A 15286-nucleotide genomic window follows, 5' to 3' on the forward strand; every position below is an offset into this window, starting at 1 on the left:
ATATCTATCAAATGCAAGGCTAGGCATTATATTGAAATATAAAGAAATACTCTGCTTTTTGAACACTTTCATATTCAGGGTGAATAATTATAAAATCTTATAACAAGTGGGCCACGATGGCCCTAGATTGCTTAAGTTCGTTGCTTGCTTGAACAATTTGGTAGATGGTTATGCAAGGAAAATTTTTGTGAAATTATTTTGAAATAATGCCAGTGTTTTCCAAAAAGAAAATGTTACAAGTTTCTACTAAACAAGGCAGTCTACAAGACAGCTATATCCCCCACCGCAGTTATGGATAGTGAAAGGGTTGATGGTATTGGGTGGAAGCATTGACAATGTTAAGTACATTTTATAGTCCATGTATGACATCAATGACTTTGAAAATACTTCAAGGGGTTTAGGAGATACAGAGCGGACACAAAACGGAAGGCTTAAACCTTTGATCTTGAGTTATCATTTGACCAAAGTTTCATGAAAATCCTTAAAGGAGTTAAGAAGATACAGAGCAGAAACATTTGACCTCGAGTTGTGACCTTGACCTTGAGCTGACATGGTTGACTCATGAGTTCAGCACATCGTCTTGATGAGGTGTTTATTTTACCAAGTTTCACGAAAATTCTTTAAGGTATTAGATCACTAATAGAGAACCTCCTTTTTGAAGAGTATTCAATTCCTACCATAAACCTACTTTTACTGTAATTCTTAGTGGGGCGTAGGTTCAAGCCCTACTGGGATCAATTTTTTTTCCCTTTTTTTCTAGTAAGTTTTTACTTCTTTCAAAATTCATTATTGATTTCTTGTACAAAAATGGAAAAAGATGAATCTTATAAGCGATTTCTTGGTGTTCAAAGTGAATTTACTACTTAAACAGAAGGGGTAGAGTTACACATCTTTAAATATATTGAGTTATACGCGGTGAAAGTTCTCTATTTTGCTTTCATTCTTAGATTCTATATTGTGGAAGAAATTTAGGTAGGCTTTACATCTGCCCTAAGGTTATTTTCAAATGGAGTAAGCAAAATTCAAAACAGAAACACAGCATTCAACCTTCTTTTTTTCAATGTTGAAGTTTGAATTCTGTCTCATTAAATCCGTTTACTTGCAGCACCATAGAAAAAATGATATTGATATTTTTATTTTGTGTTTTATAATTGTTTACAGATAGTTTAAGGTTTCTTTTATTAAAATTAATGGTAAAATGAGTTCTCTGCAAATGTTTTGAAATTTGTCTCTACTTGAGCTTGAGGAGATACCATAAGTTATACAAAATTTATAAAAAGTGGCACGGTAAAAGTTGTTTAAAAATTGCAAAATAGTGCAAAATATGGTTACCTTTCAGAATATACCAAGCAAAGGCAATTTTGTAAACATTACTATAAGTGATCTGATACCTTAAGGGGTTTAGGAGATACAGAGCAGACATAAAATGTTACAGACAAAAGGACGAAGGCCATTCCTATAACCCCCACCCCCACCACTTGTGGCGGGGGATTCATAAAATTTGACAGGTAATGTGTGTGAGTGTGTTATGAGAGTGGGGGGAGGAGGGGTTAGAGGTTAGGGGAACGATGACACAGGAGACTAAGAGACAATATCAAACAAGAAGTATTTTAAAGTTTCTGGACAAAAAAACAGACCATATTAACCTTTAACCACTGGATCTTGTGCATGACATGTCACCTCATTATGGTAAAAATTTATGTCAAGTTATTTCAAAATCCCTTCATGGATGGCACAGTTATGAACCAGATATGAAACGGACCCTGTAACCCTTTGACTTTTAAATGTGACCTTGACCTTGGAGCTAGGGGTCTGAGTCTTGTGCAAAACAAATCGTTTCATTATGGTAAACCTTTATGCCAAGTTATTTCAAAATCCCTGTATGGATGGCAGAGATATGGACCAGACACAAAACAGACAATGTTAACCTTTGACCTCAAAGTTTGACCTTGCATTGGGGCTAGGGTTCTGGGTCTTATGCATGAAACATCTCATTATGGTGAGTATTTATGCAAAGTTATTTCAAAATCCCATTTATGCATGGCAGAGTTATGGACTGGACACGAAACAGACCCTTTTAACCTTTGACCTCTAAGTGTGACCTTGACCTTGGGGCTAAGGGTCTGGCTCTTGCACATGACATATTGTCTCATTATGGTGAACATTTATGCCATGCCATTTCAAAATCCTTTTATGGATGGCAGAGTTACAGCCCAGACAAGAATTCAAGGAGGCATGCAGGCATGCATAGATGCATGGACGGACAGTGCGATTTTAATATGCCCACCTTTGGGGGCATAAAAATATTTGCACACGGAATAAACAAAGGTCCAACAGGAGTCCATAATGGAGGAAGGGTATATGGAGATTTTTGTAACTTTGTCAAATCATTCAAAAGGTCCTCTTTGATGTCTAAAAGTGTCAGTATATGCCTCGGATGTCAGATATTTCCATATTTAAGAGCTGCAGACCTAGACATTTCAGAAATATTTTCAAAATAAATTTCGTTTAATAAATGTTGATTCTATAGAAGTGTGAAAGAACGTTTTATTACGTTACAGCCATGGAAAGGATATCATGTAGAGAAAAGTGACAGAAACCACATATTGAGCTAAAGAGTGAATACGAGCTGTTTGTAAAACACATTATGTGCCCTGCACAATAGCCTGTTGGAGCCAAGTGGGTATGTGATTTTGTATGTGACTTTTGACCAAATAAATTAACAAGAGGGCCTGATGGCCCTAGATTGCTCACCCGAGTTTCAGAGCTTAAACAGGCTAGACAGTGTACAACTATTTTTGTTGCAGCAGCCCCTTAAAAGGGCCTGGTGCCCCTATGTGAACAAAATTGAGAGAAAACCTAATAATGATGCTTAGTTTGATGAAGACCCATCTAGGGGTTCATGAGAAGAGGACATTTAAAGCTATTTCTATTTTTAGCTCTAGTAGCCTTTAAAAAGGGCAAAGCTCACCCATCTGTACAAATTTGGAAGCAGACTTTATGATGATACTACAGATTTGACTAGTTAATCATAAAACAATTGGGGTCATCAAATAACCATAGGCAATCACCCTATGAAGTTTGATGACTGCAGGCCAAGATGATCGTAAGTTTTTGAGCAGAAACTGTTTTCAGTCTCAAGGCCACTGTGATCTTTAAAATCAATTTGAGGTCATCTACAGTAGAATTCCTCTATTAAGACCACCCATGGCTCTTTATAAAACTGGTCTTATTAGCGGTCTGGTCTGATTAGTGGACAAGGGAAGGTCTGGCAGATAATAACACACTGGAATACAATCAAGACGCAATAATGACAAACACAGTGTTCAATTTATATATAGCTTTATTTTCTTTAATTTCTATATATACTATTATTTTATAACCAATAATAAGACATGATTTTTAATATCACAATTAATCAAAGAATTACGGATCAAACTGTGTATTATTTAAGGACGCACTTAACTGATAATGATTTGAATTTTGTTCAATTAAAGACAATTACAACAATATCAAACCTTTTCAAACTTCATTCTCTTCATTCTCCGCTGAAATCCCAAACGTATTTACATTAGTAATAACAAACAAACGCTGTTTAGACCTAATTAAATCCGTTTTAATCCAGTCAATTCGATCAGCGGGCATTCCTCTAATTACAAACAAATTAATTATTTCAATAATTTCTTATGTTAAAATAGCGATGTAAAACATCTTTAAATAACAATTTCAGACAATCAAACAGTTTGATACGTTGTTTTGGTAACGTTTAAAAGACTTGTTAGCAATTAACGGATAAATACACAATATACACGCTGAACGTGTTAACACGATGTGGCACGTGTTAATTCCCGCGGCGATTCGCGGTAACATACAGAAAAATTTGAGTGGTCGTAATTGCGGTGATTAATTAAGTGTGAAAAATTCAAACAGTTCTGAAACTGGTGGTCGCAATAGTGGATTAGCGGTCTGGTCGCATTTTCGGACAAACGACCATTGGTTTTAAGAAAGAAATATTCCGTTCTTTGCAAAAATCGGTCGTATTAGCGGTGCAGTTGTAATTTCGGCGTGGTCGTAAGTAGGAATTTTACTGTATTAACCATGAACAATCCCCCAAAAAAGTCTGACGAAGTCTGACAATTGTGAGATGAAGCATTCTATAGTTATTGATTGGAAACCAAATGCTTTTCTGAAAGATGGATAGACCAACAGACACTTAGCAAAACAGTATAACACCTCTTCTTCAAAGGGGTAGGTAGTGGAGGACAATAAAAAAAGTCATAAAACACTTCTTAAATGTGACAGACCACCTTTAACCCTCCTAAATAATCAAAAGCAATAAATATAGAACCATGGTAAAATATTCAAATATGGCCCTCCCTATATAAATTGGATTAAGCAGCACAGACAGAGGTACATACTTACAGACACAAATGCATCTTTGGAATGACATTATTAAAATTATACTTACTACAAAAATAATTAATTGAATATTTTTCTATACAGAGGTGATAGTTGACTATCCATGACAATTACTGATATTACAGTCTATCATAAATGATGCATTATGTAAGCATATTACCTTGTGGTGTTATACATGTGAAGGTATTATCACGAGATCTCACTGCTGATGTTTCATTTATCTTTTCTGAGCCAAGTTTTCTATAAACACATTTATATGTACCACCAGATTTTTCAGCTGGAAAGTTTCTTGCAACTATTGTTACCTGGAAAGAATAAAACTAGTTTTATACTGCATAAAAGCAACAAACAGACTCTACCAAATCTTATCTCTAATATCCAGGGTTTCCAGTGATTCTGACTACTATTATCTATTACAGAACGGAACGCCAATCGTAGTTTTTTACCTAGACAATTAGCACGGAGAGTAGTTTCCTTTTACAAAAATGGCGAATATTGTAAACAAACTTGCTTTGAAGCTTGAAAATCATCTATACCTGTGTATAATATGCACACACAGATCATAGATGATAAAGTCGACCACCTTGGAAATATTCGATTGCAATCGGTTATTTATAAAATTGAACACACCATCTAATAGTTTCCATTTACAACACCAACTGGTGTAATCAAAAACAAAACTGGTAAATATTCTGTATAAATAACTTACATTTACCTGTATAAAAAATATTTATCCAAAATTACTGGGGAAGAGGGTGGTTTTTTGCGCATGCTCACTGTCGCCACATGAAGGCCTGACACTGGGTCACTTTTCATTACTTGATCAGGAATGACTGTTGCAGCTTTTTGGGGAAAGTTTCAATATAATACTACGAAGAAAATTTTGTAAATGACTAAGTGGTCGAATTTATCATCAGTCAACCTTCACACAGTCCCCATTTTACAAACCCCTTTCAGGGCCTCACTTCTTGTGAGTTTGCTAACTAAATATAAATTTGAATTATGTAAAGTTTTCAGCAAATGTTAAAGGGCTTGGTTCACTAATGTATGTAAATGGCACCGAATTTAGCCATATTATACATTACTTATTCTACATTGATACATATGCTGTTCGTAACAAGTAAACACAATGCTTCATATATAAGTAATAAACTTTGAAAAATAATGTGTTGTTGTGTTTATATATTACTCCAAACATGCCCCACTTTCCAAAAAAATGTGAATTTTCCATGAAATTTGAGACTTTATTTATGATTTTCGCCTTGGCGGCATCCTTTACCAGTCTTAATATTTTAACCACTACTTCGTACATTAAAAACCAACAAAAAGTGCAAAAATCATCGCTGGTGAGCAATGCCGCCATATTCAAAAACGAAAAAAACGTTCGTCTCAGAGACACATTTTTATCCGAAATTACACAAGCCTCGATTTCGGTAAAATGACGTTGAAGTTGACGTCACTTAGATCTAATTAGATATTTGTTTTCATTAATTTGTTTTTCAAGCAACAACCATTAGAGCTAGTGTTAAAATCAATAATATCGGACGAAGATTTTTAAGTTTAAACGTTTCAACATTTAGTGAAATATTACAAACCTAATGAATGAATTAGCGAATTGTTTCCCTTTGAAATCAACACGCCATTATCGGTGGATACATGTCTGAAACTGGGTCAGAGAATACATACAGTTATTGCTCTGAATATACGCGGATATTTAAAGTGCATGGCGGATTTAATAATTGTTATGGTAAGTGTTAATTTTCATTATAAATTTATTCGTAATTGGAGGCAAAACAAAATAGACAGACCGCTTCGTTTGTTGACTATAGCAGTGTTGCCATTTCGATTCGACTGTCTGCTGTCAAATACTTTTAATATCTTTCCTGTGTATTTGTAAGTTTTCATGATGGCAGAATATACTTGAACAGGAATGGGCTATTCCAGAAAATATCCAACCCCCCAACTGTGGAAGCAGTTTTTTTCGGAGAAAATTACCCCCCCCCCCCCTCCTGGAGACATTTTACCACCCTCTCCCCCTTCCACACCCCTGTTACCTGAAAATACCCCCCTCCCCTTCCTCCCACCAATAGGATCCCTCCAAATAACCCCCCCCCCCTCTGGGGTTATTTCAGAAAATATCCCCCCTCCCCCTTCAACACCCCGGTTACCTCAAATACCCCCTTCCTCCCAATAGGATCCCTCCAAAATACCCCCCCCCCCCCTCCTCTCAGGTTGTACCAAAAAAAAAACTGCTTCCACAGGGAGGGGGTGGATATTTTCTGGAATAGCCCAATATTACAAGATACTGTACTTTGTTTAAACTGTCACGGATGTGAACAGTTTAAACTGTCACAGATGTGAACAATTTAATAATTACATGGTCATTATGCACAGTGGAATCTATGAAAATTGAAAATTATAGTACAGTAACACAGGAAAAGTGGTGTTTCTTAAAAATTCTACCTGCAAATTACAATAAAAACTACTTTTTTCATTCTCACTACTGCCATTACTGGCAGACAGCATGCTGGTAGGCTACTAAATAAATGAGAAATTCTTTTTTTATATTTTTCAGGATAACCTCCGGCAGTAAGAAATATAAAGGCTCACTGCAGTTTTGACTTTTGAGTGCTCAACAAGTATATGCTCAGCAAGTAGGGCCCTTGTATTTCTGTGAATCCTCATGCAGGTATAAGATTTTGAAGTTAGTGTTTACATTCATATCAGTGTCAGTATCCTTAAATGCACTTTTTCAATATCAATTTTAACTGAAATTCCATATATCACTAAATTAAATTCCATAGTCTTCAAACAAATCATGACTCTATGAATAAAAGCTTCAGGCCTGCAGTGCACATTTTACATTGGAATTATAGTGACACCTTTGCAGAAATTTTGTCAAGTAAAATTATCTAAAGGAAGTTATGTTTTGTTAAGGCTTGATATTACTAATTTCTATGGGTTTTTTTTTCCACTGAACTTTCTGTAAATCCCTGAAATTGGGTTGAAAATACTGCATTGCTTTATACTAAAGATGCTATATCATAAGCACTGTGAATTGGAATTCAATTAAATTTTGATAAATACAAGTTAATGTTAAGCAATATCTATAAGAAAGGATGAACTGTTTGGTCAGTGTTGATTCACTCCATTTTTGATGAGAATTTAATACATTTCTTATAAACTGCTCTTGTTTTTGTATGAAAAGTACAGTACTGCTGTTGGAAGAGGAGCAAACAGTATCTATGGTCCACCATCACTTCAAGCATCATGGCTATGGAGAAAAGAATGTTTCATTACATATGGACAATTATAGTGGACAAAATAAGAAAAGTGTTGTGATAAGGTAAGAATTCCCAATAAATAAAGAAATATTTATCAAGCACACAGAATTTAATGTTGAAATATTTAATTTAACAGTGTTCGTACACTTCAGTTTGGAAAGTCACTAGTTTCCAGTTTATATATATAATGTGCATAATTTTATCTAAATGAAAAATAAGATCTCCACTGATAAACATTGAATTACAATTTGAATATTGCATACTTACACAACATACTGTATTAAGACTTAGGTGTGTATGTAAGAAAATAAACTGTGTAGCTGGCAATTATTTGTTTTAATAAAGTGATGCTATGTTATATTCTAAGGACTCACTATTGCTACTTACAAGTTTTTGTTTAAGAATTCATTGTTTAAATATACCCGTTATTTTAGCTATGGAATTTGGCTTGTTATGATGGGTCTACATGATGACATGGAGTACAACCTGATTGAGGCCCGGCATACAGAATTCAGTCCTGAACATGTTTAGGTATATTTGGCTTGAGCCTCTTTAATCAATTATCTTTTATTAATAATCAAGTATTGGTAAAACTTGCTGCAGAGATCATGTCTGTAAAGAGGCCACTTACATTAAAATACCACAGTTTCTGTTTATGTTGTGTTGTTAAAGAGTGTCTAGCTCACTGCAAGCAAGTTAAACAGAAATAACATAATTCTAATAAAGTAACTGTTTTTTCTTAACCAGGTTAAAGAACTATTTGTTAAAATGAGATCAAAATCATGGCCCTTACTTGATGTAGAATATGTGCGATGGTTGAATTTTTTCATGAAAAGAAGTTATTACTGTAATAAAATTCTAAAATGTTATTTAATGTAATTATGTGTGGGATGTCTTTTTGAATGCTGTTGTTCAGGATTGATGAAAAGGTTGTGTTCTTTGTCTTAAATATTTGATACATTTATCATTACAGAATGTCTTCTGCATAACCTGGTATAGATAGTATTCTTGAAGGATTAATAACTTCAACACAGAGACGGAGATTAATATTTTTAGGCAGGGGGTTGGCTTGACAGGCAAATTCACCAACCGTATTACCATTCCTGAGCTGGATGCCAGTCGACAGTGGTACCTGTATAATGAAATAGCGCACATTTGCAGCAACAGCAATGTATGCTCAAAACCAGCAGTGTCAAAGCCATTAAAATTGATAATTCAAGTCATTTAAAACGAAGAATGAATGGAAAAAAGTGTTTAACATTTAAAGTAATACAGAGAAAGAGCTCTGAAATTTTGATTAATTTGAAAGTGTTTATGTAGTAGATTTAAAGTTTATATATTTGAAAAAGAAAAAATGATACATATAGTTTACAGTACTATGTATTTGTTAAATATTGACACACTATATACATGTAAGGCTGAACACAATATAAATGTGAAATTCCTCTAAAACACTGGAAGATTTTTCAACAATGATTGTAACATATATGGTAGTAATGTACATTTTTTCATCACGACAGTTGGATTATATAGATCTACGAATATGTTCTGCTGTATTCAAACTGCATGTAATCATTTCAGTCGGCAGTATCATGTTCATTTTCCCTTTTCATGAACAATTAATTTAACCTGTCTGAACTCACGATATATGTATAATTTGTAAAACATACATTGGATTATTTTAGAAACAATTTAGTTTTTGTATGCCTAATTATGTATTATTGCCGTTAGTATCATCTAACTCTTTTAATATGATCAAGACATTTAATAAGGCAGTTTTCTTGAACAATTACTGTGTGTTAAATGAGATTATATAGTATTACGTTTACGGAATTAACTGCGTAACCATGGAAACATTTTTCTGTTGTTTTATATTATGTCTTGAAAAAAACATTGTTTGAAGAACACTTTTTAGTGATGCAATTTTTTTATTTTTACATGTAATGGTAAATGTTGAAAGTGTTCTACAATAACGTAGCAAAAACGTCATTGTTTTCTCATTGAAGCATATACTGCAACTCCATTGTAACCATAGCAACAGAAATATATTGTATTTTTTATGAATAATGATCTTCACAAACAAATTACATATGTTATTTTTCTAAAAGAATGACCTAAATTGGTATTATTTCATAAAAAAAGACATAGCAAATATTCTCATTTTTATCTCCGTTTCCATGGCAACCATATTTCTTTTTGCCTCAAATTATAGGCGTTGCTTAGGGTTATATCTTAGCATATGTAAATGTTAATTATGCATTCTAATGTAATTGTTATAAGAGATTTTCATGTTTCCATAAAGAAAATCAATCGGTTGCCATGGCAACAGCACAATTGCAAATGAATTAAAATATGAGATTTTGCATTCTGAGTTGTTGATCATTCATTATAATAATATTTCAACAACATTTGATGTTGTGCCATTTTAACCTATAAGTGAACCAAGCCCTTTATTCTGATACTGACCACTGATTACAAATTGCAGAAATAAACAAGAGGACCATGATGGTCCTGAATCGCTCACCTCTTCCCACATGACCAAGTTTTGAGTATGACGTCGTTTTTTCTATTATTTGACATAGTGACCTAGTTTTTGAGCTCATGTGACCCAGTTTTGAACTTGACCTAGATATTATCAAGATAAAAACTCTGACCAATTTTCAAGAAGATCCATTGAAAAATATGGTCTCTAGAGAGGTCACAAGGTTTTTCTATTATTTGACCTATTGACCTAGTTTTCGAAGGTACGTGACCCTGTTTTGAATTTTACCTAGATATCATCAAGGTGAACATTCTCACTAATTTTCATGAAGATCTCATGAAAAATATGGCCTCTAGAGAGGTCACAAGGTTTTTCTATTTTTATACCTACTGGCCTAGTTTTTGACCGCATGTGACCCAGTTTCGTCACTGACCTAGATATCATCAAGGTGAACATTCAGATCAATTTTCATGAAGATCCATTGAAAAATATGGCCTCTAGAGAGGTCAAAAGATTTTAATAATTTTAGACCTACTGACCTAGTTTTTGACCGCAGTTGACCCAGTTTCGAACTTGACCTAGTTATCATCAAGGTGAACATTCAGACCAACTTTCATACAGATCCCTTGAAAAGTATGGCCGCGAGAGAGGTCACAAGGTTTTTTTATTATTTGACCTACTGACCTAGTTGTTTAAGGTACGTGACTCAGTTTCAAACTTGACCTAGATATTATCAAGGTGAACATTCTGACCAATTTTTATGGAGATCCATTCACAAGTATGGCCTCTAGAGAGGTCACAAGGGTTTTCTATTTTTAGACCTACTGACCTAGTTTTTGACCGCACATGACCCTGTTTCGAACTTGACCTAGATATCATCAAGATGAACATTCAGACCAACTTTCATACAGATCCCATGAAAAATATGGCCTTTAGAGAGGTCACAAGGTTTTTCTATTATTTGACCTACTGACCTAGTTTTTGACGGCAAGTGACCCACTTTCGAAACTGACCTAGATATCATCAAGATGAACATTCAGACAAACTTTCATACAGATCCCATGAAAAATATGGCCTCTAGAGAGGTCACAAGGTTTTTCTATTATTTGACCTACTGACCTAGTTCTTGACGGCATGTGACCCACTTTCGAACTTGACCTAGATATCATCAAGATGAACATTCAGACCAACTTTCATACAGATCCCATGAAAAATGTGGCCTTTAGAGAGGTCACAAGGTTTTTCTATTATTTGACCTACTGACCTAGTTTTTGAAGGCACGTGACCCAGTTTCCAACTTGACCTAGATATCATCAAGATGAACGTTCTGACCAATTTTCATGAAGATCTTGTGAAATATATGGCCTCTAGAGAGGTCACAAGGTTTTTCTATTTTTAGACCTACTGACCTAGTTTTTGACGGCACGTGACCCAGTTTCGAACTTGACCTAGATATCATCAAGATGAACATTCTGACCAATTTTCATGAAGATCGTGTGAAATATATGGCCTCTAGAGAGGTCACAAGGTTTTTCTATTTTTAGACCTACTGACCTAGTTTTTGAAGGCACGTGACCCAGTTTCGAACTTGACCTAGATATCATCAAGATGAACATTCTGACCAACTTTCATAAAGATCCCATGAAAAATGTGACCTCTAGAGTGGTCACAAGCAAAAGTTTACGGACGGACGCAAGCACGGACGCACGCACGCACGCACGGACGACGGACACCGCGCGATCACAAAAGCTCACCTTGTCACTTTGTGACAGGTGAGCTAAAAAGTTACAGGTAAAAAACATCATTTTCTGTTCGGATTTATCCTCAGTACCAGCATCTATGCTATTTTATTTCATTTCAATATAAAACCCACCCAATCTTTTACTACATCTAATTGCATTTCAACCACCTAAGCTCCACTTAAATATGATTTGTTCTACTGAATGATTAATAAGGTGGTCAGTTATCTTGTCTTCCATTTCAATGCATTTCAATCTTTAAAATTTTATCTCTAATAAAACTATTGAGCTGATTTTGATTGTAACAGACCCAAAAGATAACGGAAAAAATTAAGGCACTTATGTTTTAAACTCAGTGGTATAATATTTAACATCTTTATATCTGATACAGTGCATAGGTAATATATTATTTTTATGTACATACATAAAAATAATAGTTCAGTCTTGCACATCAAGGAATAAGGTCAGTAATTCGGTCGAAAATGTGCTTCCGTGGTGTAGTCGAAAGAAGTCCAGAATAAATAGATCCTAATTTTCCCATTTTTTGCGCAAATTCGTGTAGAACGAGTGCTTTAATCACCATTTTTCACTACTAGAATACATTCTGCATGAAATGAGACGGTTTTCATGTTAATACACCCCACATGGCAAGTTTTGCAGATCAAAACCGGAAGTAGGTGTTTATTGCGCGGACGAGAGCAAATATGCGCCATTTTTAGGGTAGCAGACCACAACTGACTGGCATTTCACTAGGAACTATATAACCCCCATTTTCTTTTCATTTTTTCGTTAATTTGTGATAGAACTTCCATGAAAAATAGGTGTAGGAAAAAGTGATGTTCTCTAAAGATACGTAAAGACGACCTGAAGTTGTCGTTTTTTATATGAAACAAAGAAGGATTTGAATTACTGACCTTTAACCTCAAACAACCTGATTTCCACTATTGTGTGAGATTCTTAGAATATTGATTTGAAAATAAAACATACCCCTTCTGAATCTATTACGTCATGCACTTTGATTAAACGACATAAATTACTTTCCACGAACTTCCTCTTACTGCCTTAAGAAAGAATTACTCATCAATACCAAAGAAAAGACCAAAGGGCCATGATGGTGCAAGCTCACCTGAGTTTCAGAGCTTAAACAGGCTAGAGAATGTGCAGCTTTGAAAGAGGACTATAATATGCTCCGTGTGTTAATTAGTGTGACAAGTGACAAAAAATTCAAAAACTTTGTTTCTTAGGTCTTTAATATTGTGTGAAAAAAAAAACACAGAAAACTCTAGCAGGCTAAGGCTGTTTTGGAAGCTCTCTTTATAATGGTTCTATTTTCACCTCTAGCTGCCCCTAAAAGATGTCCTGTGTCCACTTTTATTCAGAATTAAGAGGACCTCATAATGAAGCAACTGACCAAGTTTGATGAAATCCAGTGGTTCATGAGAAGACGTTGGTCCAAAGGTATTTCTATATTAAGCTCTAATGGTCCTTAAAACAGGAATGGGTGCCCCCATTTGAACAGAAGTTCTTACAATAATGCTATAGAACAAGTTTGAGAAAGGTCCATCGAGTCATTCATGAGCAGAAGTTGTTTAAACATGTTTCTGTTTTTAGAATTAGCTGCCCATAAAACAGGCCACAAGCCTATTTTGATTAAATCTTGGAGCAGACATTACAATGATACTACACACCAGGTTCAAACCGCTCACGAGAAGAAGTTATTTACGAGCATTTCTGTTTTTAGCCCTAGTGGCCCTTAGAGAGGACCTTACAATGGTAATCTATTTTTTTACCAAAGTGTCCCATTTACAAATTTATAGTTGTATTTGAACAGACATTCTAGCCGAATCTTATGAAGATCAGGCAAAAAATGTGGTTCATGGAGTGTTAACATGGTCTAAGTATGATTTGACCTAATTTTTTTACCTCAGATAATCAGTTTCAACTCTGACCTTGTTCTCATAGAATAAAGCATTCTGAAGCTTTGATGATAAAATATAAATGTAGCCTCTAGAGGGCCAACAAGAGGTTTCTGTGATTTACACTTGTGGCTTAGCTTTTGACCTCAGGCATCCCACTTTTGGATTTAACATATATTTCATACAAACATTCTGCCAAAGATTTTAATGATGAAATAGAAAAGTGTAGCCTCTAGAGTGTTACAATATTTTCAACCCGTGACCTAGTTTTTGATCTCAAATAACTCAATTTAAAATCCTGCCAAGATTTCATAGCGACAGACTTTCTGTCAAATATCTATGATGATCAATTAGAAAATGTGGCATCTAGAGTGTAAACAAGGTTTTTCTATGATATACATGTATCCTAGTGACCCAGTTATGACCTTTAAAGACCTATATTTCCTGCTGACTAAGGTAACTAAGGTTTTCAACTTTACCCAGATTTCATAGACAAATATTCTGATAATCTTTCATGAAGATCAAGCAGAAAAAGTAAAATCTAAAGTTCTCAAAAGGTTCTCCCATTAATTGACCTAGTGAGCTCATTTTTGACCCCAGATGACAAGTTTTGAACTTGTCTGAGATTTTATTGAGGATGACAGACACAAGACAATCACAATAGCTCACCTTTAACACTTTATGCTCAAATGAGCTACAAAATGAAGTTTAAACATCAGTCTGTTATAACACAATATTGATTTTTATCCTCTGTATCTTTTTGGAAAAATTGCCCATAACTATGTTTTGATAACTGTTGATAGTGGGAACTTCACTGAGGCTATGATGTCATTCCAGGAAAATGTAAATTGATGAGTGATAAACGACAAACAACATGTGGTCATAATAACCACTATGAGCAAGGTCAGATTGCTTGAGCTCAAACCCTAGTGAATGGCAGAGTAAAGATGAAAACAGCTAAATATGAGATTGTTTTTTTAGTTTCCACTATAATATACAGGGAAAAGCAATCATGCTTTACTGACAGCCAAATCTTTTAACAAGTTGTAATTATTTTAAAAATCCTGGTAGAGGGTCACCAGAAAATCAGGGAAGACATTAATTTGATATTGTTACTGTAAACCTTTTTTGCTGCATTGTTTGCTGGAATTCCTTTTGGGTCAAGGGTAAGCTGGATACACTCTTTCAATGATGACAGCCAATGGTCAGTTTCATTTGAACAGCTGCTTTTCCTGGATGCCCTGAATAAGATTCAAGTTTATTATATTATAACAAGTGGAGGGAGTACTTATAATACAAAGTCTGCTTCTTCTCAAGGGTGCATTAACCTAAAGAAGGAAAATATTTACATTCAATCACATTCCTTTCAAAGTTGTAAATGAAACAAGATGGTCTAGGTGGCTTTAGATCATTCACTTGAGTTTTAAAGACTGCTTGAACAATTTT

At 34.7% G+C, this 15286-nt stretch overlaps 1 protein-coding gene and 1 long non-coding RNA gene across 2 annotated transcripts in view; one reads left to right on the plus strand and one right to left on the minus strand.

Moving 5' to 3' along the window:
* LOC128555038 (plexin A3-like) overlaps positions 1-15081 on the minus strand; it is a gene marked incomplete at both ends in the record, with an annotated part of 31698 nt that extends 16617 nt beyond the window's left edge. Inside the window, 2 exons of the mRNA XM_053536391.1 lie at positions 4580-4724; positions 14964-15081. Coding sequence (XP_053392366.1) covers positions 4580-4724; positions 14964-15081 — 263 coding nt within the window. The remainder of the gene's footprint in view (positions 1-4579; positions 4725-14963) is intronic.
* LOC128555036 (uncharacterized) lies at positions 5456-10149 on the plus strand. Its single transcript, XR_008369759.1, has 5 exons — positions 5456-6166; positions 6995-7108; positions 7628-7765; positions 8138-8234; positions 8677-10149. It is a non-coding gene; the product is annotated as an uncharacterized LOC128555036 (long non-coding RNA).
* Positions 15082-15286: the final 205 nt, after the last annotated feature.

Source organism: Mercenaria mercenaria, unplaced genomic scaffold (genome assembly GCF_021730395.1).
Source record: "Mercenaria mercenaria strain notata unplaced genomic scaffold, MADL_Memer_1 contig_962, whole genome shotgun sequence".
Taxonomy (NCBI): domain Eukaryota; kingdom Metazoa; phylum Mollusca; class Bivalvia; order Venerida; family Veneridae; genus Mercenaria; species Mercenaria mercenaria.